This window comes from Gadus morhua, chromosome 13 (assembly GCF_902167405.1).
Source record: "Gadus morhua chromosome 13, gadMor3.0, whole genome shotgun sequence".
NCBI classification, from domain to species: Eukaryota; Metazoa; Chordata; class Actinopteri; order Gadiformes; family Gadidae; genus Gadus; species Gadus morhua.
This window is the reverse complement of record NC_044060.1, coordinates 25,007,228-25,034,727: the sequence shown is the minus strand read 5'-3', so window position 1 is coordinate 25,034,727 and position 27,500 is coordinate 25,007,228. Positions and strand designations below refer to the sequence as shown.

General features: G+C 46.2%; 1 protein-coding gene across 16 annotated transcripts in view; it reads left to right on the top strand.

The window, feature by feature from the left end:
• Nucleotides 1-27,500, top strand: part of cadpsa (Ca2+-dependent activator protein for secretion a) — a 173,731-nt gene that overhangs the window by 48,103 nt on the left and 98,128 nt on the right. For all 16 annotated transcript variants that reach the window (XM_030375220.1, XM_030375229.1, XM_030375228.1 and 13 more), the window contains exons 5-9: nt 8,002-8,235; nt 10,167-10,288; nt 13,866-13,977; nt 14,856-14,995; nt 26,543-26,609. In XM_030375220.1, the coding sequence (XP_030231080.1) occupies nt 8,002-8,235; nt 10,167-10,288; nt 13,866-13,977; nt 14,856-14,995; nt 26,543-26,609 (675 nt within the window). The remainder of the gene's footprint in view (nt 1-8,001; nt 8,236-10,166; nt 10,289-13,865; nt 13,978-14,855; nt 14,996-26,542; nt 26,610-27,500) is intronic.

Genomic DNA, 27,500 nt, shown 5'->3' with positions numbered 1-27,500 from the left:
CCTACATACAGCAACTTTAAATTGTTGGTCGTCAGTTTTAAGGTGAAGTGACCTCAAATAAGACCCATCAGACAAGCCTTAGGTCATACCTGTGACCATACTGGCTATCTTAATTTTAAGCTATGACCTTTAGTTTTACAGACTAAGTAACCGAACCCCATTTATAAATCAATCAATGAACCTCATTAGTTGACATTTGGTGCGTTTAGATTCTGCCGTAGACGGTAACATAATTTTGGAAGTACCTGCCCTTACAGGCCGGTACAGGCCACTGTAGCTTCTCCCACGTTGTCGGACAGGGAGTGCCGTTTAACAGCCTGTTTGCAGTCAAAATGTACTAACAGTGTGAGGTCAGACTGGGCAGTGGGCAGTGCTGAAGTGCAGACTTTGTGCCCCCCGGCCACCCCCTATGTTTACAACTTCTCGGTGATGTGAATATGCAGTCACGCGAAAAGTGTTTTCCCAATCGCAACAGAATCGCCGTGCTGACAAATCAACGCAGACTCGGCTACTTGGGAAGGGGACCTTAAGGCGACATGATACAAAACAGAACGTTTTTGAAATTGGTTTTGTAGAAATGAACATTGTGAGAATAATAAGGGGTATTTCTAACACTATACACATTTTCCCGTGATATGTTTGTGGCAAACAATGTGCCCACTTTTAATGCTGTTCTGAGAAATTTTATGTATAGATTCATGGGCAGATTGACTGGGTCTTTGAAAACGATTATTGTGTCTCTAATTGATTTCTCTCAGAGGGACACAAGGTACTCATCTTGCTTCTGGAAACATTGGAACCGAAGCTTTTATGTGTTTTAAATGTCTTTGTATTATAATTGATAAAGCCTCATTTGCATCCTTCTTAAATGTTTTGTATGTATATATATATATATATATATATATATATATATATATTGATTGTAGCGGGCCTGTGGGTGTGGGGTTTCCACGCTACCAAGTCGAATAGACAAAATGACACAACACAGAGAGCAGTTCCAGTGCAGAATGGTTTATTTACCTAGTAAACCAAAACCCGGTCGGGAAAAGGGTCGTCCACCTCTTCTATGATCCAGTCCAACACTTTCCACCTGTCTCTTTCCCTTAGGCCATTCCGTGCTTCCAGGCGATCACACAGATCCTGCCTGTCCTGTCCTGTCCTGTCCTGTCCTGTGCTAGCGCCAGCTCTAGCTCCAGTTCAAACTTCCCCCCCACATGTCTGTTGCTAGCCCTCTTAAGCCCAAGCACCCCTGGTTAACGATCCTCAGGCTTGCCTCGTTAACGGGAGGAAGTCCTTATAAGGCTTTGGGGTGGAGCCAGGAGGTTGCCAGACCTACCACTCCCCGCACTCCTCCCTGGCATCGGCCACAATATGTTTGTTTTTTTTAATCTACGTACTGTGCTGTCTATGTGGACCTTCCTGTGTCTTGAATAAAGTTATAATAATAATAATAATAACAACATACTGGCATGTAGGTAACCCTTCCTTTTACAGTCCCCTAATTACTAGGTATTTACCCGGTACATACATGGTAAATTATAGTGTATTACTGGGTAATTACCACTGGTAATAAGAAGGTTAATACAGAGGTAGTTACCCGGTAAATACATGGTAAATCATAGTGTATTACTGGGTAATTACCACTGGTAATAAGAAGGTAAATACAGAGGAATTATCCGGTAAATTATAGTGTATTACTGTGTAATTACCACTGGTAATAAGAGGGTAAATACAGAGGAATTACAGCTGATGTACCAAGTAAAACCTTCACTATTACCCATCAACTCAACTAAGTAGCGTGTAGTTGTAACTGTTTCAGGTTGGTAATAACTCCGATATTGTGTACTTCCTAGGAAATTAGGCAACCAATTCTTAGAAACACCCATTATCCAAGGTTTATGTTGGTAACAGCCCAAATTTAATGATGTACTATCTAGAAATTAGCATAGTACTTTAAAATAAAATAGTTTTTCTTAGTTATTATTCATAGCTACACCCATTTAGGAAGGGTTTATTCGATTTACCACTATGGAATTACTTACCTGGTAACAACCTCTGCAGGATCTGTTTTCCTCTAGTGTCATGGTACATCTTCTTAAATACTGGGTACGAAGCCGTTTGTTTCCATGATATTACCAGGTTCTTACCATATAATTCATAATAGATACATTCCATTATCCATGCAGTCAACACAAACTTGTACCATGCACGTTCTGCGACGTTACCAAGTAAAACACGACAATTTACCCAGTAATTAAGCTGAAACTGTACTGTAAAAGGAAGCCTTGTTTGTTTCCGTGGTATTACCAGGTTCTTACCATATAATTTGTAATACATTATTCCCTTTTCCATGCAATCAACACAAACTTGTACCATGTACGTTCTGCGACATTACCAAGTAAAACACGACAATTTACCCAGTAATTAAGCTGAAACTGTACTGTAAAAGGAAGCCTCGTTTGTTTCCATGGTATTACCAGGTTCTTACCATATAATTTGTAATACATTATTCCCTTTTCCATGCAGTCAACACAAACTTGTACCATGTACGTTCTGCGACGTTACCAAGTAAAACACGACAATTTACCCAGTAATTAAGCTGAAACTGTACTGTAAAAGGAAGCCTTGTTTGTTTCCATGGTATTACCATGTTCTTACCATATAATTTGTAATACATTATTCCCTTTTCCATCTAGTCAACACAAACTTGTACCATGTACGTTCTGCGACATTACCAAGTAAAACACGACAATTTACCCAGTAATTAAGCTGAAACTGTACTGTAAAAGGAAGCCTTGTTTGTTTCCATGGTATTACCAGGTTCTTACCATATAATTTGTAATATATTATTCCCTTTTCCATGCAGTCAACACAAATTTGTACCATGTACGTTCTGCGACGTTACCAAGTAAAACACGACAATTTACCCAGTAATTAAGCTGAAACTGTACTGTAAAAGGAAGCCTTGTTTGTTTCCATGGTATTACCAGGTTCTTACCATATAATTTGTAATACATTATTCCCTTTTCCATGCAGTCAACACAAACTTGTACCATGTACGTTTTGCGACGTTACCAAGTAAAACACGACAATTTACCCAGTAAGTTAGCTGAAACTGTACTGTAAAAGGAAGCCTCGTTTGTTTCCATGGTATTACCAGGCTCTTACCATACAAGTTGTAACTGGTTATTCCCTTCTCCATGCAATCAACACAAACCATATATGTTCTGCAACATCGTTCACCAGTAGTTAAGCACTTTAATTGTTGTTATAAAACCCCAATCCACTGTTGATGAAAGGCATATTAAAATTAAACAAAATCAAAGGCTTATCTTTCAAACAATGCATATCTCACAAACAAGCACTGAACACTGAAGAAATCAGACAAAAAAAAGAGCCGTCTGCATCAACTCAATTTAAATGTTACTGATGGTGTTTTCATAAAACACATGACAGTGTTATGGCAAGTGACCACAAGGAAGACTGCTTCAACCTCTACAATTTGAATAAGTGGTGAATGCCATGCAGCAATCTGCCTATGGGAGCATCTTTGTGGTAATTCGCAAACCAATGAGTCCACTCGATGAATGAGAGATGACTCTTTAGTGTCTTCTCTGTGAGGTATCCCTGCAGTCTCCACATCTGGGATTTGAAGGCTGACCAAGACCTGACCAGGTACCTCCAAATCTCCCCTTCCATACTGTAATAAAGAATCAGAAGACAAGAAAATAAACATTAGGACTGTCAATTAATGAACATTTCTAGAACATGTAGAACTCAAAGATTATTTTGTTTATCAGTTAAGAAAGGATGCTGGTCCTCTGGCCATTGTGTTTGGTCATATTGAAAAGAGAAAAAGGCATAGCCATAAATACAGTTAATAGGACGGGAGGGGACAGGCTGTTAGCTCCGGTTAGCCATTTAGCATCGAGCTAGCGGAGCTTCTGTCATTCAAATAACTCGGACATGTTGTTTAAAAACTATAACATCGAATTTATTAAAATATCCGGATTTAATCGGGCTCTCTCCCATAAGTACAGTTAAAAGGACGGGAAGAGACAGGCTCTGTTAGCCCCGGTTAGCGCGATGCTAAAGAGCAGCTCTACAGGAGCATGCCACCTCAACAGGTGCAAGTTAGCCTCCGGTTTGATATTCGGTTTACCACCCAATCGGATTCATCAACATAACTGCAATACATTACGGGCTTAGTATGTTGAGGACGGTTTAGGACACCGTATCGCGAAAAATCACAAACACATGTTGGCGCCATCAATGTCTGTGCAACAACGTCATTTACGTTCTGGCTGCTACCTGTTTTAGGGACCGTCAACAAATTACACTCACCGATAGGTGGCAGAGACGTTACCATGGAATTGTTTCAGGAAATTAATCACACAAATATATTGCAATATAGTTAATCATAATGCAGTTAATAGTTTAATATTCGAAAAAAATCGACTAAACTATATTTGAAATTATTAATTGCATTCCGTTTAACAATTATGCAATATATTAGCAAAGTTACCTGCAGTAAGTAGCAGACCACCATTGGCAACTACTACTACAATCAGGTGACAAAATGTCTTTTTTAGTGATTTTTATATTATTTTATATGATTTATTTCCAGAAACAATTCCATGGTAACGTCTCTGCCACCAGTCGGTATGTGTAACTTGTTGACGGTCCCTAAAACAGGTAGCAGCCAGAACGTAAATGACGTTGTTGCACAGACATCGATGGCGACAACATGTGTTTGTGATTTTCGCGATGCACCGTCCTCAACATACTAAGCCCGTATTGTATTGCACTTATGTTGATGAATCCGATTGGGTGGTAAACCGAATATCTGGCGAATATCAAACCGGAGGCTAACTTGCACCTGTTGAGGTGGCATGCTCCGGTAGAGCTGCTCTTTAGCATCGCGCTAACCGGGGCTAACAGAGTCTCTTCCCGTCCTATTAACTGTACTTATGGGAGGGAGCCCGATTAAATCCGGATATTTTAATAAATTTGGTGTTATAGGTTTTAAACAACATGTCCGAGTTATTTGAATGACAGAAGCTCCGCTAGCTCGATGCTAAAGTGCTAACCGGAGCTAACAGCCTGTCCCCTCCCGTCCTATTAACTGTATTTATGGCTATGCCTTTTTCTCTTTTCAATATGACCAAACACAATGGCCAGAGGACCAGCATCCTTTTTTAACTAATAAACAAAATAATCTTTGAGTTCTACATGTTCTAGAAATGTTCATTAATTGACAGTCCTAATGTTTATTTTCTTGTCTTCTGATTCTTTATTGCAGTATGGAAGGGGAGATTTGGAGGTACCTGGTCAGGTCTTGGTCAGCCTTCAAATCCCAGATGTGGAGACTGCAGGGATACCTCACAGAGAAGACACTAAAGAGTCATCTCTCATTCATCGAGTGGACTCATTGGTTTGCGAATTACCACAAAGATGCTCCCATAGGCAGATTGCTGCATGGCATGCACCGCTTATTCAAATTGAAGAGGTTGAAGCAGTCTTCCTTGTGGTCACTTGCCATAACAATGTCATGTGTTTTATGAAAACACCATCAGTAACATTTAAATTGAGTTAATGTGGACGGCTCTTTTTTTTGTCCGATTTCTTCAGTGTTCAGTGCCTGTTTGTGAGATATGCATTGTTTGAAAGATAATCCTTTGATTTTGTTTAATTTTAATATGCCTTTCATCAACAGTGGTTTGGGGTTTTATAACAACAATTAAAGTGCTTAACTACTGGTGAACGATGTTGCAGAACATATATGGTTTGTGTTGATTGCATGGAAAAGGGAATAACCAGTTACAACTTATATGGTAAGAGCCTGGTAATACCATGGAAACAAACTAGGCTTCCTTTTACAGTACAGTTTCAGCTTACTTACTGGGTAAATTGTCGTGTTTTACTTGGTAACGTCGCAGAACGTACATGGTACAAGTCTGTGTTGACTGCATGTAAAAGGGAATAATGTATTACAAATTATATGGTAAGAACCTGTTAATACCAAGGAAATAAACGAGGCTTCCTTTTACAGTACAGTTTCAGCTTAATTACTGGGTAAATTGTCGTGTTTTACTTGGTAACGTCGCAGAACGTGCATGGTACAAGTTTGTGTTGACTGCATAGAAAAGGGAATAATGTATTACAAATTATATGGTAAGAACCTTGTAATACCATGGAAACAAACGAGGCTTCCTTTTACAGTACAGTTTCAGCTTAATTACTGGGTAAATTGACGTGTTTTACTTGGTAACGTCGCAGAACGTACATGGTACAAGTTTGTGTTGACTGCATGGAAAAGGGAATAATGTATTACAAATGATCTGGTAAGAACCTGGTAATACCATGGAAACAAACGAGGCTTCCCTTTACAGTACAGTTTCAGCTTAATTACTGGGTAAATTGACGTGTTTTACTTGGTAACGTCGCAGAACGTACATGGTACAAGTTTGTGTTGACTGCATGGAAAAGGGAATAATGTGTTACAAATTATATGGTAAGAACCTGGTAATACCATGGAAACAAACGAGGCTTCCTTTTACAGTACAGTTTCAGCTTAATTACTGGGTAATTTGTCGTGTTTTACTTGGTAACGTCGCAGAACGTACATGGTACAAGTTTGTGTTGATTGCATGGAAAAGAGAATAATGTATTACAAATTATATGGCAAGAACCTGGTAATACCATGGAAACAAACGAGGCTTCCTTTTACAGTACAGTTTCAGCTTAATTACTGGGTAAATTGTCGTGTTTTACTTGGTAACGTCGCAGAACGTACATGGTACAAGTTTGTGTTGACTGCATGGAAAAGGGAATAATGTCTTACAAATTATATGGTAAGAACCTGGTAATACCATGGAAACAAACAAGGCTTCCTTTTACAGTACAGTTTCAGCTTAATTACTGGGTAAATTGTCGTGTTTTTCTTGGTAACGTCGCAGAACGTACATGTTAAAAGTTTGTGTTGACTAGATGGAAAAGGGAATAATGTATTACAAATTATATGGTAAGAACATGGTAATACCATGGAAACAAACGAGGCTTCCTTTTACAGTACAGTTTCAGCTTAATTACTGGGTAAATTGTCGTTTTTTACTTGGTAACGTCGCAGAACGTACATGGTACAAGTTTGTGTTGACTGCATGGATAATGGAATGTATCTGTTATAAATTATATGGTAAGAACCTGGTAATACCATGGAAACAAACGGCTTCGTACCCAGTATTTAAGAAGATCTACTATGACACTAGAGGAAAACAGATTCCTGCAGAGGTTGTTACCAGGTAAGTAATTCCATAGTGGTAAATCGAATAAACCCTTTCTAGATGGGTGTAGCTATGAATAATAACTAAGAAAAAGTATTTTATTGTAAAGTACTATGCTAATTTCTAGATTGTACATCATTAAATTTGGGCTGTTGCCATCATAAACCTTGGATAATAGGTGTTTCTAAGAATTGGTTGCCTAATTTCGTAGGAAGTACACAATATCGGAGTTATTACCAACCTAAAACAGTTACAACTACACGCTACTTAGTTGAGTTGATGGGTAATAGTGAAGGTTTTACTTGGTACATCAGCTGTAATTCCTCTGTATTTACCCTCTTATTACCAGTGGTAATTACACAGTAATACACTATAATTTACCGGATAATTCCTCTGTATTTACCTTCTTATTACCAGTGGTAATTACCCAGTAATACACTATGATTTACCATGTATTTACCGGGTAACTACCTCCGTATTTACCTTCTTATTACCAGTGGTAATTACCCAGTAATACACTATAATTTACCATGTATGTACCGGGTAAATACCTAGTAATTAGGGGACTGTAAAAGGAAGGGTTACCGGCATGTAACTCTATTCTAGTAGTACCCCCAAATGCAATTATTAACCCTAAAAAAGCATGATATGGGATCTTTAAGACGAGGGTCTCTCTCTCTCTCTCCTCTCATTCTCCTTCTGCTCCTCTGTGTCACAGAGCGGCAAGTTCCCCCGGTTCGTGTCCAAAGAGATGGAGGCCATGTTCGTGGAGGAGCTGCGATCCTCGGTCAACCTGCTCATGGCCAACCTGGAGAGCATGCCTGTCTCCAAGGGTGGGGAGTTCAAGCTGCAGAAGCTGAAGAGGGGCCACAACACCTCCATCATGGACATGGGCCAGGAGGACGAGAACATCCTGTCGAAGTCCGACGTGGTGCTGTCCTTCACCCTGGAGGTCAGTAGTTGGGGTAGCGGGCTGCGCCCATACCCTGGCTCTGTGTACACTACACGGCAAACTAGCTAAGGAACACCTATATGGGGAACGTGAGCGCTAACAGTAAAACAGACGCCCGTCACGCGTATTGGTCACATAAACGTAATACATTTGCGCAAAGTACCTGAATGTGCCAGACTACGCTATTAGAAGAATATGACGACATTGAACTGATATGCATCATGGGAAATAGTGATGAAATAAGCATCATGGGGATTGAGTAGTGCAGTATGTGGAGAACCTGTTTTGCATATTCACATCTCAGACAACACTACACATGATGACGCCCGAAGTAGTGCACTGCATAGGACAGAGGTGGAGCAAGTTTTTGGAATTATTACCAGCAGCCTTCTCCTCAGCCCTGACACCACCACCACCGCCACCCTGACCCCAACACCACCCTGACCCCACCACCCTGACCCCACCACCCTGACACCTCCACCACCCTGACACCTCCACCACCCTGACCCCACCATCTTGACCCCACCACCCTGACACCACCACCCTGACACCTCCACCACCCTGACCCCACCACCCTGACACCTCCACCACCCTGACCCCACCACCCTGACACCACCACCCTGACACCACCACCCTGACCCCACCACCCTGACCCCACCACCCTGACACCACCACCCTGACCCCACCCCCCTGACACCTCCACCACCCTGACCCCACCACCACCCTGACCCCACCACCCTGACACCACCACCCTGACCCCATCACCACCCTGACACCACCACCCTGACCCCACCACCCTGACACCACCACCCTGACCCCACCACCCTGACACCATCACCACCCTGACCCTACCACCACCCTGACCCCACCACCCTGACCCCACGACCCTGACTCCTCCACCACCCTGACCCCACCACCCTGACCCCACCACCACCCCCTTGACCCCACCTCCACCACCCTGACCCCATCACCACCCTGACCCTACCACCACCCTGACCCCACCACCCTGATCCCACGACCCTGACTCCTCCACCACCCTGACCCCACCACCCTGACCCCACCACCACCCCCTTGACCCCACCTCCACCACCCTGACACCACCACCCTGACACCACCATCCTGACACCACCGCACGGAGCGCTGGCCTAACACCATCAGCTCTCTGCACCTACGAAGAGATTAGGACATTAGGATTATTGTTTTTGTGTGTCAGATAAACTAACTCACGTTCATGATTGATTTTCAACCAATCCCAAAGCACTTAGTTTAGTTAAGGTATGTTCTACTTGTTTATGCGTCCATTATATAATCTCATGTCAGCACTAATGGTGCCTCCCCTCCTTGGGAGAGTACCTCTCTTCTGGGGTGCCTCTCTTCCCTCTGGGCTGAAGGGGTTCTCCTCCTTTAGAGGACTAAGGGTTTCTATGACATCCCATTCCTATCAAATAGTATTTTTGAGGCTTAAATATATCTTCATTCAACATTAATATACAACTGTACTAAACTATGTATCCAGCACAATCAGCTTGACATACAAACAATAATACAAAATACGGCAGATATAAAGTATTTATAAAGTACCAAGGTTTGAGCGCAGCGTTGGCTTCTGCACATCAGAGTTAGTTCTCAGTTAAAGTGTAAGAGGTTCTAACAGCGCCCATCCCCTCACACGGCCTGCCTATCTGCCCTCTCTGCCCCTGTCTGCCCTCCCCTCACACGGCCTGCCTCTCTGCCCTCTCTGCCCCTGTCTGCCCTCCCCTCACACGGCCTGCCTCTCTGCCCTCTTTGCCCCTGTCTGCCCTCCCCTCACACTGCCTGCCTCTCTGCCCTCTCTGCCCCTGTCTCCCCTCCCCTTACTCGGCCTGCCTTTCTGCCCTCTCTGCCTCGTTCTTCGCTTCACTCCCCTCACACGGCCTGCATCTGTCCCCAAGGTGGTGATCATGGAGGTGCAGGGTCTCCGGTCGCTGGCCCCCAGCAGGATTGTCTACTGCACCATGGAGGTGGAGGGAGGACACAAGCTGCAGACCGACCAGGCGGAGGCCTCTAAGCCTACGTACGTGGGGACAGGCTCACTGACAGACAGATTGACATGCAGACAGACAGGCACAGACGGACAGACACACGAACTAACAGGCACACTGAAAGGAGCACAGACAGACAGACCCGCAGACAGACAGACTTACTGACAGACAGACTGACTGACCCACAGACAGACAAGCCCAGGTGTTGCTAGCTGTTGCGGGTATCATCTCTGTCTGGGCAGTGTCTCTATTCTCTAAGCGACGCGCATCATTTGAGAGCTACACTGTCTGAGCTGAGCACCAAGCGCCAATTTGACTGGAGCCAGGGACGTGTGTGCGTGTGTGTGTGTCTGTGTGTATCTGGGTGTGTGTGTGTGTGTGTGTGTGCGTGTGTATTTGCTCTCTTCCCCTCTGTTCACCAATGCCTGGAGCTGAAGTTTGGCTGCGGGCCTAATTATCAACAAGCTGAAGGTGTGCATAATGAGGGCAGTTCATTTCAGCATTATATTAGATTCAACCACTTCCAGACATGCTTTACTCTGATAGGAGATATATCCCACAGGGGAGAAGTGGTGACGCTGCTGGCTCGAAGCGGAGACATGAGAGGCATTGCGTGGTTGATTAGCTGTTCATTGTCACATTAATGGGGTGCATGCAGCATTCCATTATACTCTTTTATTTGAGTGCACAACTCAGTCTGAGGTGGAACTTCATAGAAAAGAAGAACTTCTGAATCAGCCCTTGAGTTGTAGACACTAACACGACATATGATGGTATATCTCTCTTCACCATCAAACACATGCACAAACACACACACACACACACAATCAAACACACACACACACACACGCACACGCACACACACACACACACACACACACACACACACACACACACACACACACACACACACACACACACACACCAAATCGAATAATTACAATGGGAATACTTTCAGGTAGTCTGGCTGTCAGATCCATGGAGACAGAAGCCAAACTATATTCCACACTAAAAGTGCTGCTTTAGTTAGCATAGCGTCCACTAGTGTCACAACGTGATGGAGTACTCGACCAGCATGGCATTATCCACCACAACCATACAATAGGGTTGTGTTGGTTTTACCATAACATTATTTATCTTATGGTGGGGTGTTCCTCCTCTCTGAGTGTTCCCATTTACCACAGCACAAAGAGACAGAGAGAGAGAGAGAGAGAGAGAGAGAGAGAGAGAGAGAGAGAGAGAGAGAGAGAGAGAGAGAGAGAGAGAGAGAGAGAAAAGGTCCGTCCATGCCCCGGCTTTGATGCTTGTGATGCATTATTCTCTCTGACTCATTGAGTGAGTGTGAGTGTGTGTGTGTGTGTGTGTGTGCATGGGGTACTTCTATGTTGGTCTGCATGTGTGTTTGTCTGCACTGTACTTTTAACATCTATCTGATTGGGGTCATTGTCCGGGCAGCCTGTAGTCATGTTAAACTGAATATTTAGTTAAAGGTCCCATGACATGCTATTTTATGTATTCTTTAATATAGGTATTAGTGGGCAACTAACACAGTATTCAAAGACGTCCCCGAAATTCAGCCGTGGTGCAGAGTTACAGCCACTCCGAGCCAGTCGCACATTGAGCTTCCCCCAAATGCGCTGTTTTGGTGTCTGTAGCTATAATGCAAATGAGGAGGAGCGAGGCGGGTCAAGGAGGAGGGTGGGGGTGTGGCCCTGAGCAGCTTGCAGCCACGGTACCATGCGCTCTGTTTACAGTGGATGTACCGCAATGGCGAGGCGCACAGCCTTTAGCCGTGTTCTGTACATATTCTAGAACACACGGGAGTCCTGGAGCTCTATATCTAAATATTATCATATAGCCTACATAGATATCTATATCATATAATATATATTATCGCGGCCAAAAGCTGTGTGAGCCGATATTATGAATCTCAAACGACCGCGTTGGGTTCTCCGACGTTCCTGGTTCTTCAACGTCCTCATCAATGTGAAGTAGACTGAACCGCGACAAGGAGGAGAAAGGGATCGTTGCCGGGCAGCGCTTAGGCACCTCCGCCTCTGGCGGTGGTCCCTCAGCGGGTCTCAAGCGGGAGACATTCACCGCCAACAATCCCTTTCTCCTCCATGTCGTGGTTCATGTTCTTGAGGGAGTCAAAGCCAAAGTTCCTTCCCCCCAATTCATTCTCAACCTTGGCTGAGATAACCCCCAATACGAGTCTCGTTGTAGAAATACCAGAGACGAGAGTCCGACGTGTTATGTGCCATAACACCAAAAGCAGAACGGTTATCCAAATAACAAGGAAGTGTACAACACTTGCAGTCCTGGATCTCTATATCTAAATAATATCATATAATACATAGAAGTCTATATCATTTAATACATATTATCACGGCCAAAAGCTGTGTGCGCCTCCAGACGATATTATGAATCACAAACGACTTTGTCGGGTTCTGCGACGTCTCTGGTTCTTCCACTTTCACATCAACCTGAAGTCGACTGAACCGCGCGCTGCCTGCTGCCGGCTGCCCGCTGCCGGGCGATGGTGCCTCGCGGCAACCGGCGGCATGTCGCAGTTCATGTACTTCAGCGAGTCAAAGCCAAAGTTCCTTTCCCCCAATTCCTTCTCAAACATGGCTCAGATAACCCCCAATACAGTCTCGTTGTGGAAATACAAGACACGTCAAAGAACCGACAAGAATCACTCGCGTTACAGTGTGTGTATTCACACAGACACACACACACACACACACACACACACACACACACATGTGGCGCTCGCATGGTCGAGTCTCATTGGCGGGCCAACGTCTCTGGACGGGCCAGGCAGAGTAAGGGGAGGAGCTGAGATTCTTGGTGACGTCATAAATAGACATTCCAAATAAGCGCACTTGAGCCTCCATTTTTTCAAAGGCCAGCAGAACAGTTCGTGCTCGTTTTACACCAAACGCAAGTTTTAGCCATTGGGGGACCATAGGCAGGCTAGTGGAACTCATATTTATGTTAGAAAACCTCATAAAGTGAGATTTTCATGTCATGGGACCTTTAAGCTATTGGGAAGTATGACAGCAGAAACGATCCTCTTTTGGTGAGATTTATCAGAAGAACAGGTTTCTGACCAAGATATGCAATTACCATGATCAAGCTGAAATGGCTAAGTCGTTTTTCAATATATATGTAATGATAATAGTTTAAAAACGTAAAGAATCGTAATAATCAATTAAGATCCGTCATTTTATTTTGTTTTTGGTGTGTGTGTGTGTGTGTAGTGTGTGTGTGTGTGTTTGTGGTGGCCGTGCGTTAATGTGTGTGTGTATGTGTGCGTGCATTACTGCACGTGTGCGTGCGCATGTGTGTGTGTGTGCGTGCGTAACCGTTTGTGTGTGTATCTGTGTATGGTGGGTGTGCGTTAATGTGTGTTTGTGTGTTCGGCGTTACCGCATGTGTGTGTGTGTGTGTGGTGGGCGTGCGTTAATGTGTGTGTGTGTGCATGCATTACCGAATGTGTGCGCGCGCGTGTGTGTGCGTGCGTTACCTTGTTTGTCTGTGTGTGGTCGACGTTACCGTGTGTGTGCGTGCGTAACCATGTGTGTGTGTGTGTGTGTGTCCTAGCTGGGGCACCCAGGGGGACTTCACCACCACTCAGCCTCTCCCGGCCGTGAAGATCAAGCTGTTCACAGAGAGCACCGGGGTGCTCGCCCTTGAGGACAAGGAGCTGGGACGGGTAATACACACACACACAGTACACACACATAACACACACGAGCTGGGACGGGTAATACACACACACACAGTACACACATAACACACACGAGCTGGGACGGGTAATCCACACACACACAATGTACATACACATAACACACACGAGCTGGGACGGGTAATGCACACACACACAGTACACACATAACACACACGAGCTGGGACGGGTAATACACACACACACAGTACACACATAACACACACGAGCTGGGACGGGTAAAACACACACACAGTACACACACATAACACACACGAGCTGGGACGGGTAAAACACACACACAGTACACACACATAACACACACGAGCTGGGACGGGTAATACACACACACACACAGTACACACATAACACACACAAGCTGGGACGGGTAATACACACACACACAGTACAGACTTAACATGCACACACACACGGTACTGGGGCGGGTAACACACACACACGGTGCATACAGACATCCCACTTATCACTGGTACCTGGTACCCACCCCCAGTAGCAGGTCATCTCCTGCCCCGTCGTGGGAGGTGCTCGCTCTCTGCAGGAGACAGCAGAGGCTCTGTATTATTGTATTATTGTGTTATTAGTATTATATATTAGTATCATAGTATAAGTATTAGTATTTATCAATATATGATATTAGTTTTCCTGCAGCATATGCTCACACAGAGAAGTGTTTTCTACTAATTAACCAACCCTTTATACACATTCACAAGCATGGAATACACTGATCACTGAGTTCAAAGGTCATGACAGAGAGAGTAACCATATCCACGTGATTGGAGAAATGTTCTCTGGTTCCTCTTCGGGGCATCCTGTGAACAGTGCGTTCTCCTGGCTGTTCCCCCTAGGTGGTGCTCCACCCGACCCCCAACAGCCCCAAACAGCCCGAGCTCCACAAGATGACGGTGTCCAAAGGCTGTCCGGACGGCGACCTCCGGATCAAGCTGGCCGTCCGCATGGACAAGCCCCAGAACATGAAGCATTGTGGGTAAGTCCCCAGAACATGAAGCACTGGTGGTAAGAGAACATGGAGCACTGTGGGTAAGCGAACATGAAGCACTGTGGGTAAGAGAATATGAAGCACTGTGGTTAGACAACATGAAGCACTGTGGGTAAGAGAACATGAAGAACTGTGGGTAAGTCCCCAGAACATGAAGCACTGTGGGTAAGTCCCCAGAACATGAAGCACTGTGGGTAAGAGGACATGAGTTACTGTGGGTAAGTCACGGCTGTCACCACACACAGAGACCCCGGGGACTGTAGGGAAGCGTTAGGAGAGTCCTCCATGTTAACACCACAGAGCAGCAGGGTTCTTCATGTGCGTGACGGACAAGATAGATCCCATATAATGGGGGCGGTCCATAGTAAACAGCATACTGTGCTTCACTCAATGGCCCTGTGTAAACTCAGTCGAATAGACATGACATAATACATAGTTCTCTCCTGAAAGCACACTTCTTGTGCAGATGTTTCGGATCTAAAACGTGGTTGAAGGCTGAGGATGATCAGAGGGGAAGGTGAATGGTGGATGTTCTTGTCTCCAATGCCTTGGTGACTACCAGTTAGGATATGCTTCCCTCTGGTGGACAATACTCATCACTTCAGGATAAAGCGATACATTTTATATCTAGCCCAGGGACGAATTATAATCAAATAATAGGCACATAATGTGTGTTTCTTTGTAATGACAAGTCATTGTTAGAAAAATACATATTTGGTTAACCAAGGTGTAACCAACCTGTTGGTTAACAGGTTTCCATAATCCGACTTTGGTGCTACAACAACGCAGCCATTTGTCTTGCTCTCAAACCAAAACAGATTACAGTTCCAGGCCATCAACACACAATGAAAAAAGCAAGAATATAATTGGAAGCATGAGGAAACGTGAGGTGAGGCTTGACTCTGTGCTCTGGGCCTCTAGGGGAATAGAGGCCGTAGCTCTCCCATGTCCCATATTTAGTTGTGGTAGAGACACACTGCCCTGTAGTGTCTGAGCCTCAGTAGTGCAGGAATTTGGGAGGACACATGACAGGTATTGGATGGCCTGCGGCTGGCCCCCACGTCTCCTCTCAGACCCACAGCCCTATTACACTAATTGTCTCCCCTCTGACAATGGCAGCTTTTCAAAAGTCTGTCATAAAAAGATGCACGCACACACACACACGCACAACCACACACACACACACACACACAGAAAGGCACACACACACGCACAGAAAGACACACAAAAACACCCACATACACACACCCACACCCACACAGAAAGACACACAAACAAACACAGACACACAGAATGACCAATACACATGCAAACACACACAGACGTACACACACAAACGCACACACAGAAAGACAAACTCACTGACACACTCACAAATACACACACACACACACACGCACACACACACCACACACACACACACACACACACACACACACACACACACACACACACACACACACACACACACACACACACACACACACACACACACACACACACACACACACACACAAACACACACACATGGAGCAGACCTCTACTAGTGGCTAGTGCTGGCTAGCAGGTTGATTTATGCTGATTGAGATCAACTTTATTGGCTGTAATGAGGAGCTGAGGGAGCTGTTTCTAAGATGAATGAAAGGTGTCATCGTTAGCTTTTTGGATATTTATCAAAAGAAAGCATCCAACATGACATGACAAGCACCTTAGAGTGACAATAGAGCCCTCAAAACACAGAACGGCTCAAATGGTTTGTGTTGTTCTGTGGGTTGGTTATTCTCAGCTCTCGTCGTTTATGGACATCCATCTGTTGATCGCAGTCAGGCGAGGTTCAATCTTAGGAATTAGAGTCCTTTGATCCAATAGAGATGTTGATTTGGGTGTTGTCAGCATAACAGGGATGATTAACTCTGTGTCTTCGAACGCCTTTTACAAGCTGAAGTCTGTCGATTGCAAAGAGCAGCGGACCACGGACCGACCCCTTGGGACGACAAAAGCCAGGCCTGTGCGGACTGATGTTGATTCTTCACAAAGAACAAAGGGTCCCTTTGTGAGATAGGATTTAAAACACGAGAAGTCCTGAACCTTTAGAGCCAGCATATGGCTGGACATGATGGAGATAAATTCTCTGGTCGTCGTGTTGAAGGCGGCGTTTGGTAGGAACTCTTTGAACATTGATACGGAGAGGATCCAGAAGGGCGCTAATTTTAGTGACTGGACGTCACTAAAAGTAACTTGACGTCACTCAAATGTACAGGTAATACTAAGAAACCTTTTCAATTGAATCAATCAATTCAATGTAATCCTTCTTCCTCATGCCATTGGATGATGGGGACTCAAGGCGGTTCTGGGGCCATCTTGCCACAACAATGGGACTCTGACACAGGGCCAGAGCACAGACTTGTGACTTAAGTGAGGGGATGTGTTGCTGGCTTGGTGTTGACATTTCTATCACTTGACTGGCGTGATGATGACGTTCCTATCGTGTTGATGAAGTGTTAATGACGTTTCCTTCGTGTTGATGGCGTGTTGATGGGGTTTCTATCAAATGACCGGCATGTTGATAGAGTTTCTATGATTATGTTCCTGTTGTGTTGACCAATCAGGTGGTCAGGTCAGGTACATGCAGTGACATTGCGTTGCTTGGACGGTCTTACAGAAGATGGCAGAGAGGCAGGGTGGGGGATGGAAGCCCAAGCAGAGTGCGGGGCCCAGGGCCCCAGTGGCTTGGCATAAGATCTACAGAAGGGCATCAAGGCCAGACAGAGGGGCCACACCGAGGGGCCACAAGGGCCCGACAGGTGTTGTGGGTATACTCGACCCAGGGAAGCTGAGAGTTTTAGGAGGAGGGACTGACGTCGGAGATACAGCGGAGCGCTGCCTCCATCTCCGTGTTGGCCCACTCCGATTGTCCATTGGACTGGGGGACGAACCCGGAGGAAAGGCTAGGTGTGGTCCCTAGAGCCGCACAGAACGCACGCCACACTTGAGAGGGGAACGAAACGATGCCCGCAGGGATGCCATGAAGGCGGAAAGGGTTCCTAACCAGAAGATCTGCAGTCTCTCTTGAGGAGGGAAGCTTGGGAAGAGCGACGAGGTGCGTGGCCTTGGAGAAACGGTCAATCACTGTGAGGATGGTGGTGTTGCCCTCGGACGTGGGCAGACCGGTGACGAAGTCCAGGGCGATGTGTGACCAAGGCCGGCTAGGAATGGGGAGGGGCCGAAGCAGACAGGAACGGGGACGGGTTGAGGTCTTATTCCTGGCATAGGAATCGCCGGCGGACGAAGTCCAAAGTGCGGGTGATTCCCGGATGGCAGGTGAGCTTGGAGGAATGGGCCCAGACCAGTACCCTGGACCGTACAGCGTCCGGAACGAACAAGCAATTTGGGGGGCTAGAACCAGGGCCTGGCTACTGCCTCTGCGCAAGGCGTACCGCGGACTCAACCCCCCAGGTGTGTGTGGCGATCAGACAAGCGGGGGGCAGGATGGTTTCGGGATCAGTACAGGGGTCCTCGGGGGTGTACAGGCGGGACAGGGCATCCGACTTGGCGTTCTGGGACCCGGGAGGGTAGATGAGGGAGAAATTGAAACGCCCAAAGAATAAGGCCCACCTGGCCTGTCGAGAATTCAATCTCTTGGCAGACTGAATGTAAGCCAGGTTGCGGTGGTCGGTCCAAACTATAAACGGGTGCTCCGCCCCCTCCAGCCAATGTCCAATCTCCAATGTCGCCACTCCTCCAAGGCGAGCTTGACGGCCAAGAGCTTGCGGTTGCCCATGTCATAATTTCTTTCCGACGGGGACAGCCGGCGGGAGAAGAATGCACAGGGGTGGGCGCTGGGAGAGGACCGCGCCCACTAGGGTGTCAAATGCGTCAGCCTCCACCATGAACTGGAGAGTCGGGATGGGAATTGATAAGAATTTCACGATTCCGATTCCGATTGTGCTTATCGATCCGATTCTTTATCGATTCTCTTATCGATTCTCATTGGGTGAGAAAATAAGTACAAATGTCTTTGTTTGCATTAAATCTCTCTAAATATGATCAGAGATTTTTAAAATGTGTAAAATATGATCAGAGATGTTGAAGATATGATCAGAGATTTTTAAAATGTGTAAAATAGTTAAAAGATCTTACAAAACACAGGGATTTAGAAAAAAAAATGGGGGGGGGGAGCTCAGCTGAAATTTGTTCTCTGAGGGGGGGCTCACTCTCTCATACTTTGAAAACCCCTGGTCTAGACACAAAAAATATGTTTGGTTTTTAAGCCCAAATGCCATCATTATGTGTCATAAAACTAAAAACACAGACTGAAAACAGTCAAGTAAGAGCTTGTGCCTTTTGGAATACTAACAGTGCTCATTCGCATTAAACTTGTAGCAAAATTCCACTGACATAAACAAAATGAAGTATTGATTAGACAGATTTATTAGATGGGCCTACCTAATAAACCGTTGGAACACACAAGACCGGAAACCATAGCAACGCCGGTAAACAAACCCCGAGAAGCCCAATCCCTATGAGAGCTCCCCACGCTACGGCCATCCGGAGGCGCACAGAGCTGTTGGCTGTGATATTATATGTACAATTATATTATATTATATACTATTATATATAGAGCTCCGGGAGTCGCAAACGGCAACAATCACTTTCTCCTCCGTGCTGCAGTTCACCCCGGACTGCACTGCACTGAGTTTGACGGTTGAACGCTGATTGGCTGTTACGTTACACATTTCACTCACTTGTCACGTTGTTGAACGCTGATTGGCTGTCATCACGCAAAATTCACGTCAAAGTTGAAATATTTATACTCGAGCGAATTAGTTGTGGCACAAATCCTCGTGAACGCGCTCGCCTGTAAACGGCGAAAGTGTGGTGCGGAAAAATCCAAAATTGTCGCCGGTTGTCTCTCGCGAAAAAATTCACCCGATACGTGTCTCTACGTTCACTTTGTATGGGATCTTGTCGCCCCGTCGCGTTTGGTGTGAACGCACAATGTGCTTCTTCCTCGGCGGCGTCATGTTTGCTGCGTTCTGAACCAAAACAAAGCAGCGTGTGTGTGACGTCATGACGCATTTGCCGCGACCAGAACCGATAAGCGGAATCGTTAAGCAGGTGTGCTAATGATTCCAAGGAATCGGTTGACTCGGCTGAACAAGAACCGGTTCTCGATTCCCATCCCTACTGGAGCGAGGGATTGGGTTGAACGAGGATGGGCGCAGATACGAAGCGCTTCTTGAGGCACAGAGAGGCGGTCTCAGCCTCCGGTGTCCATGAGAAGGAACACTTGGTGGAGATCAGGGCCGTGAGAGGTGCCGCGACTTGACTGTAGCCTCTTATGAACCGCCGATAGAAATTAGCGAATCCAAGGAACTGTTACAGTCTCTTGCATGTTGGAGGGGAGGGCCACTCGGCCACCGCAGAGACCATGGTGGGATCCATCTCTATCTGGCCTTGACCAATTATGTAGCCCAGGAAAGAGATGGACGGAACTTGGAACTCGCACTTCTCCGCCTTGATGTAAAGTTGATTCTCCAGCAAACGTTGAAGAACCTGTCAGACGTGAATCCTGTGCTCCTACACGGATCTCGAGAAGATCAGGATACACGAAAACGGAGCGGTTCAACATGTCCCGGAGGACATCATTGAACAGGGACTGGAAGACAGCGGGGCCGTTGATGAGTCCGAGGGCATAACCAAGTACTCGAAGTGGCCCAATGGGGTGTTGAACGCTGTCTTCCACTCGTCTCCCTCCCGGATGGGGATGCGTTGCGCAGGTCTGATTTAGTGAAAACCACGGCTCCGTGGAGGGGAACGAAGGCGGAACTAGTGAGGGGCAAGGGATACTCGTTTTTTACCATGATATCGTTCAGACCGCGGTAGTCGATGCAGGGACGAATCGAGCCATCCTTCTTCCTGACAAAGGAGAATCCTGCTCCTACTGGTGAAGAGGATGGGCGGATGATCCCAGCGGCGAGGGATTCCCCGATGTACTCCTCCTTTGACTCGCGTTCGGGACGAGAGAGATTGAACAGGCGGCTACCAGGGAGGGGAGCCCCAGAAAGGAGGTCAATGGCGCAGTCATAAGGACAGTGGGGGGGCAAGGACAAGGCGCAGGATTTGCTGAACACCGCCCCAAGGTCTTGGTACTCCTCCGGAACGGAGGACAGGTTAGGAGGTGCGGCAGCGGACTCGAGCTCTGGCGCTCGAGGAGACTGGGCAGACTGCAAACACTGGGACAGACAGTGTGTACTCCAGGACATGACCAGAGTCCGACGCTACGGGATCCCTGGCGAAGACGCAGAAGACGTTGAGAGGCCTACCGGCCCCGGACCGGTTGATTGAAGACCCTCCGCATTTCCTCGGTGAAGGCGGAGCAATCAAAGCAGGCCGCGGAACCACATTCCCACACGGCCGCTGTCCATGCGAGAGCCTCACCCGCAAGGAGCCGATCAGGTAAGCGATCCGTGACTTGTCGGTAGGGTAGGTCTGGGGCTGCGGCTCGAACACCAGAGAGCACTGAAGAAGAAAGGACCGACAGGATCCCAGGTCCCCCTCGTAGTGTTTGGGAGCTGGAATGAACGGCTCCCGGGAAGAAGCCGATGGACCCGGGACTGGGACTGGTGGTTCCGGGGTGACGGGGACTGTGTACCGATATGGACAACTCACAGAGGTTGGAGTTGATCTCCTGCAGGATCTGGTCGTGTTGACCCAGGAGAGTCCCCTGGCGGGAGATCATCTCCCGGAATGCCTCTGTGTCAGCTGGTTCCATGGTGGCCAGTTCGTGCTGTTAGGGAAAAGGGCGAGGGGACCCAAGCGCTGGACACAGAGAGGCAGAGACGGGGTAAAAGGAAACAGGGTTTATTGGGACACGGGATAGATGACAAGCTGGGGCGAAGCAAGCGGTAGTCAGGCAGGCGAGGGTTCGGCAACAGAGAGTCATTCAGGCAGGCAAGGACTCGGCGACAGGTGGGTAGTCAGGCAGGCGAGGGTTTAGCATCAGGCAGGCAGTCAGACAGGCAAGGACTCGACGACAGGCAGGTAGTCAGGCAGGCAGGGGTTCGGCGACAGGCAGACAGTCAGGCAGGCAAGGCTTCGGCGACAGACGGGTAGTCAGGCGGGCAGGGGTTCGGCGATGGCAGGCGCGTCGTTAGACCTGGGCATTCAAGGATATAGCCCCGGATCTTTTGGGAATAGCCCCGGATCGCGGAGCCGTCAAAAAAAGCCCTGTAGAGTTCAAGTCTTTGTGGTTGCATTACCAGCCGCCACAGATGCAACATTAGAGCCAGTGAGAACCGCAACATTCTGCCGTGTCCATATATGGGCGGATTTACAATAATTTGTTGCAAAATGTTGCAATTTCAGCATTGGTATTCTTTCTTCTGTATGCATAGCGCATCTCGTCAATATTGCTGTCTCGTGCTGCTAGCCTTTTAGTGAGATCAGAGAGTGTTGAGAAGGACAGTAATAAAATATCTTTGGTAAGATGGATATAAGAAGAGAGACCCGCAGTGAATTCAACCCGGTCCACTTGACATCGGGTAGGTGCATGACAGTGGCACCGTAAAACTTCAATAGCCCAGGCTTATTTGTTTCTATCACTGAACTTTCAAACAAAACTCTTGCTCAGCAACGATGGGAAATACTATCAAATATATTATTTAAACCAGTATGAATATTAGCGTACATGTTTACCCCCCCCCCCCTCACACACACACACACACACACACACACACACACACACACACACACACACACACACACACACACACACACACACACACACACGCGAGGAGTGGTAATCGGGAGAGTTGGGAGAATTCCCTGTGGGCCGTTAACGTTTCGGGTCGCCGGGTCAACGTCGCAACCAATTCGATTTTGTCTAGAGGGGAGTAACTGAGTGCCCCCTCCCGAAGTGGTACAGCCCAGGTGGGCCTTGAACTGAGATTGGTCAGAAAGACGTAACAGCTAATGACAACATTGAACTCTCATGCAGGCTCGAACAGAGTGACACACAAACACACGCACACACACTTTTAAGGAGTTTTTCACCCGCTCCGTATCCAGCTTGTTCCACGCTTAAAGCACCCAGGCTACTAGTATGCGGCGAGCTGGGGCTCTCGTGTTCCCCCCTTCGGTGTATTCTTTGTCCGCATCCCCTGCCATCCAGTTGTCATTCATGCAGACTGGTTTTGAACGGCTGATTCCATGGATGTACTTTGCGTGTGCCGTGTTTTCCCGCCGATTTGGCGAAGCTGTATGGTTATGCTGTTGAGTTTAAATAAATGGATTATAAAAGTTGACTATGAACAATTATTGAAGTTTAACATTTTGTTCAGCAAATTTGACAACTGACAGATGCAATATTGTAGCCAGTGAAAACCGCAAAATTCGGACTTGTACATTTATGGGCAGATTTAGAATCATTTGTTACAAATTGTTGCAAATTTTATGCATAGCGCATATTGCGGTTTAGTGCTGCTCTAGTTTGCACAGATTCAGGAGGCCCGCAGAGTTAATTCAACCCGGTCCACTTGACATCGGCTAGGCGCATGACTATTTGGCTACAGGCTTTTCTAATGTCTCATTTTGGCTGCTGGTGTATGTGGTGCACTTCCCTATCCTTAACAAACATTAACCTACTCAGTAGGCCTACCCCGACGTGAGTCAGACATGACGATTGGTCTTTCCTTTACTTCTCATACTACGTTACAATTGCATGTTCATCAGCCCGATTTTCACATTTTTCCCGAAACCCCCGAACCCCGTTTTAAAAGGACTCTAACTTCTGGGCTAAAGCCCCGAATGTTTTCAATTGGCGACGCTCCTGGGCGACAGCTAGGCAGGAAGGAGAAAAGGAAGGAGAACTATGGAAGAGGGGAGAGGGTTATCAGAGAACGGGAACACTGAACTCGGTCTAGAGCAGTGACTTTCAAACTGTGAGGCGCGCCTCCTGGGGGGTGCCTGAGTTCTTCAGGGGGGTCGCGACGTGAGAAAAAATTAACTAGAAAAAGTAACAGAAAAAAAAGATAAACGCTAAAATGTGTAAAATATGATCAGAGATGTTTAAAATGTGTAAAATAATTAAAATATCTTTCGAAACACAGGGATTTAGAAAAAAAAAATGGGGGGGGGGTTCAGCTGAAATCTGTTCTCTGAGGGAGGGCTCACTCTCTCATACTTTGAAAACCCCTGGTCGACTCTAGAGAATGCTGGTAGGACCGATAAGAACTAGGTAGTTGTAAGCGACGAAATGGCGCCGGCTGGATGGAGATCCCCGGCTGAAGTAGGAAGTGGAGATTGATGATTGAAGACAGGTGTGACGGAAGATTGAGGTACAGGGGTGTAAATTTGCCACTAGATGGGGGGGTTGGACGGCGTAGCAGGACGCTGTGCGACAGGGATATTCCCACCACTCAGCTCCGCTCACTAGGTTTCTATTGAGTTATAGGAATACCAACTGATGATGCACTAGGTGGTATTCACTCTAAAACATGACATGTATTTCAGGTGGAGGTGTAATCTTCCGCTTATGCTGTGTTCTAGCTTTATTCACTCTAGCCAAGTAGCATCTACCTTGATTATTTCACTTATATAACCATCTCAAAGGTGTCATCTTCCAACAATATCCAAAGTGACATATTACAGTTGTGGAAATATACCCTACTTACTTTGTGTATGTTATTTTCAGAAAAAAAACAGAAATAGGCCTATGAGATGATAATGTCGCCCTGCACTCGGAATTCAGAGTCATCCCAATGACTAGCCAGTATCTTTGAGGTCATGGCTGATTTACATCTCAATATAGACAATAACTATTGAAGCAATCTATGTCCAATCAGGTTAGGACTCAAATTTTTCCCTTTAAAGACTTGTATCCATAACTGCCTCTGTTATTATCAAAGGGAGTGAATGCTATGGTAGGTTTTTATTTTATACTTTCTATCCCTGGCTTCTGCTGTTAGCACAGTTAACGGCACAACACATCCTTGGCCTCTTGACGGTCGTCTATCTGCTGTCTATTACTTTTGCCTGCTGGTTGTTCTTCTCCTGTTAGCTGCCCAGAGACTACAGGCCCTCAAGGCTGACATGTCAGTATGGAGATTCTGGAGCTCTAAGCTGCAGAGTCCCTGCAAAAGACATTTGTTTACACTTGTATACACTGCAGTGCCACACACTGCAAATTGCACATGCACGCATACAAACATGCATAGACACAAACATGCACAAACATAAACATGCACACGCACAAACATGCACAGACACAAACATGTACAAACACACAGCACACACACAAACTCCTTCTCAGTATGGTTACACATGAAAACACAAACATGCACACAGCAAACAGACACACACCCCGTCCAGAATGGCTACACTTGCACACATACATTAACACTTGGTGTTAATCACTGTCAATCACTGTCCGTCGATATGCTCTCCATTCGAGGGTGGAGGGGCTGTAGAGGTTGCTGGAGGTTGCAGGAGGACTCTGTAGGCTCTGTGGGGTCATGACTGTTAAGGCTCTGTGGAGTCTCGCCCTTGTAAAGGCCTCTTGCTACCGTCTGCATGGAATCTCATTTTGATCAGAGACTGGGAGTCCCTTGAAGGATTGACCGGGGGGGACATCTCTGACCCCCCACAGTTCAAAAAGGAATCTTTAGGAAGCAGTACACTTCATTACGATTCTGCCCATTTCATTACAATCAGGTGATCACAATGGACAGGAATAGTCCAGCAGTGGTTTCATGTTTTTCCAATAATTGATCATCATCAAGACATAATTTCAACGATGCAATGTTCCCAAACCATAAACCATGATAGGAGATAACAAAAACTAGGAAAATACAGACATGTATGTGCAAATCTTAAAGGCAAACAAGCTCTTTGTGATTCAACCATTGTATATAAAGTGTGAAACTAAGTAAGCAGAACATCTCAGTACACATCCTTCATTTGAAATGTACACAAGAAAAAAATCAATCCTGTTTTATTGTGTAATAACTTGCCAGATAGAAAGTCACTCCGTTTAACCATTCAGAAACGCCCCATACAGTTGTTTTGACCTAGCAATGCACCTTTTAGCCTCCAAAAGGCACATACCAATTAAAGATGTTTTATCATTTGACTCCACAAAATTGACAGGTTAAATATTTTGGATAAAAAGCTTAGGATCAGTAGGCATAACCTTGCCAATAATACGACCAATAATGTTCATTAGCTCTCTCCTTAAGCATGCAACCTGTCGACAGCTCCACATACAATTGAACAGTGACCCTTTCTGGTGACTATATCACAATATCTTTCGCCGTCCTCACCGCGTCAAAAGTATTGATTCTGACATTTACGATCTAAAGTAGTTGTATTTGGCTGCAGTGGCGTGACTGTGCCAGGAGGGGGCAGGCTAACCCTGACTCATGCTTGTAATACCTCCTCTTTCCCCTATGTCGAGCACGCATCTAATTTAAATCAGTTTAAAATTGAAACAATGCTTAACTGTATTGCACATGATTTATTTTTCCTTATTAACAGGTACCTCTGGGCCATTGGGAAGAACGTGTGGAAAAGATGGAAAAAAAGATTCTTTGTGCTGGTGCAGGTAAGAATTAAGATGCAAAACAGTAATCATGTTTGAATATGACTCTGGGCTAATATAATTATACCATAATTAGTGATCTTGACGTTGCTTAACCCACAAGGCTAATACTGAATCTACTGAGCTGCTTTCCTCACTGATTTACCACAGAGGTTAACCCCTCCATGGTTCTTTTGGCTGTCACGGTTCTCAGTACTTGCTGTGAAACATTCAGGAAGAGGGGATTAAAAAACAATATGTCAGCGTCCGCGTCAAACACTGTTTACACCTCACGTCCTTCAAAGGTGTATAGAGTTCTGTTGACATGACATCACATGGTTTCATATGACCCACTGAGGTTGTGTTGCGTATCAGAGCATTAACCGCTGAAGTGATCAAAAAGCATTCCACACACAACTCTAATAACCACATCGAAGACTTTCCACTCATGGCTGTTTTAGTGGGGGTGGTTTGTAGGTGTGTGTGTGTGTGCTATGCCGTGCGTTTGTGTATGTTGGGGTGTTGTTCTAAGGCTGAGCACTGCAGCAAGAGGTGTAGCCAAGCTGTCTCCCCTCAGCTGTCACATAAATGATAGAGAGAGCAGCCAGGATTTTGTCAGGGCGCGGGGACGCCGCCATTTTCTGGGGGCACCCGTCACGGGGTGGGAGGGCGAGCGAGCCAGGGCTCTCTCTCTCCCTCTCTCGGAGGCTGGGCGGGAGGATATGTCTCAGAGCTACGTGTTGACAGGGGATTGACAAAAGTGGAGTGAACACTAGCATGGCCTAGCACTCGCAGCTAGGAAAGCCCCCACAATACCAGAGGGGAGCGGCCTCCCTCTCGTGCTCCCAGCTACACATATACAAGGTGACAAATGGCGCTCAGCACACGCCGCCTAGCACGCGCACGCATGTGTGT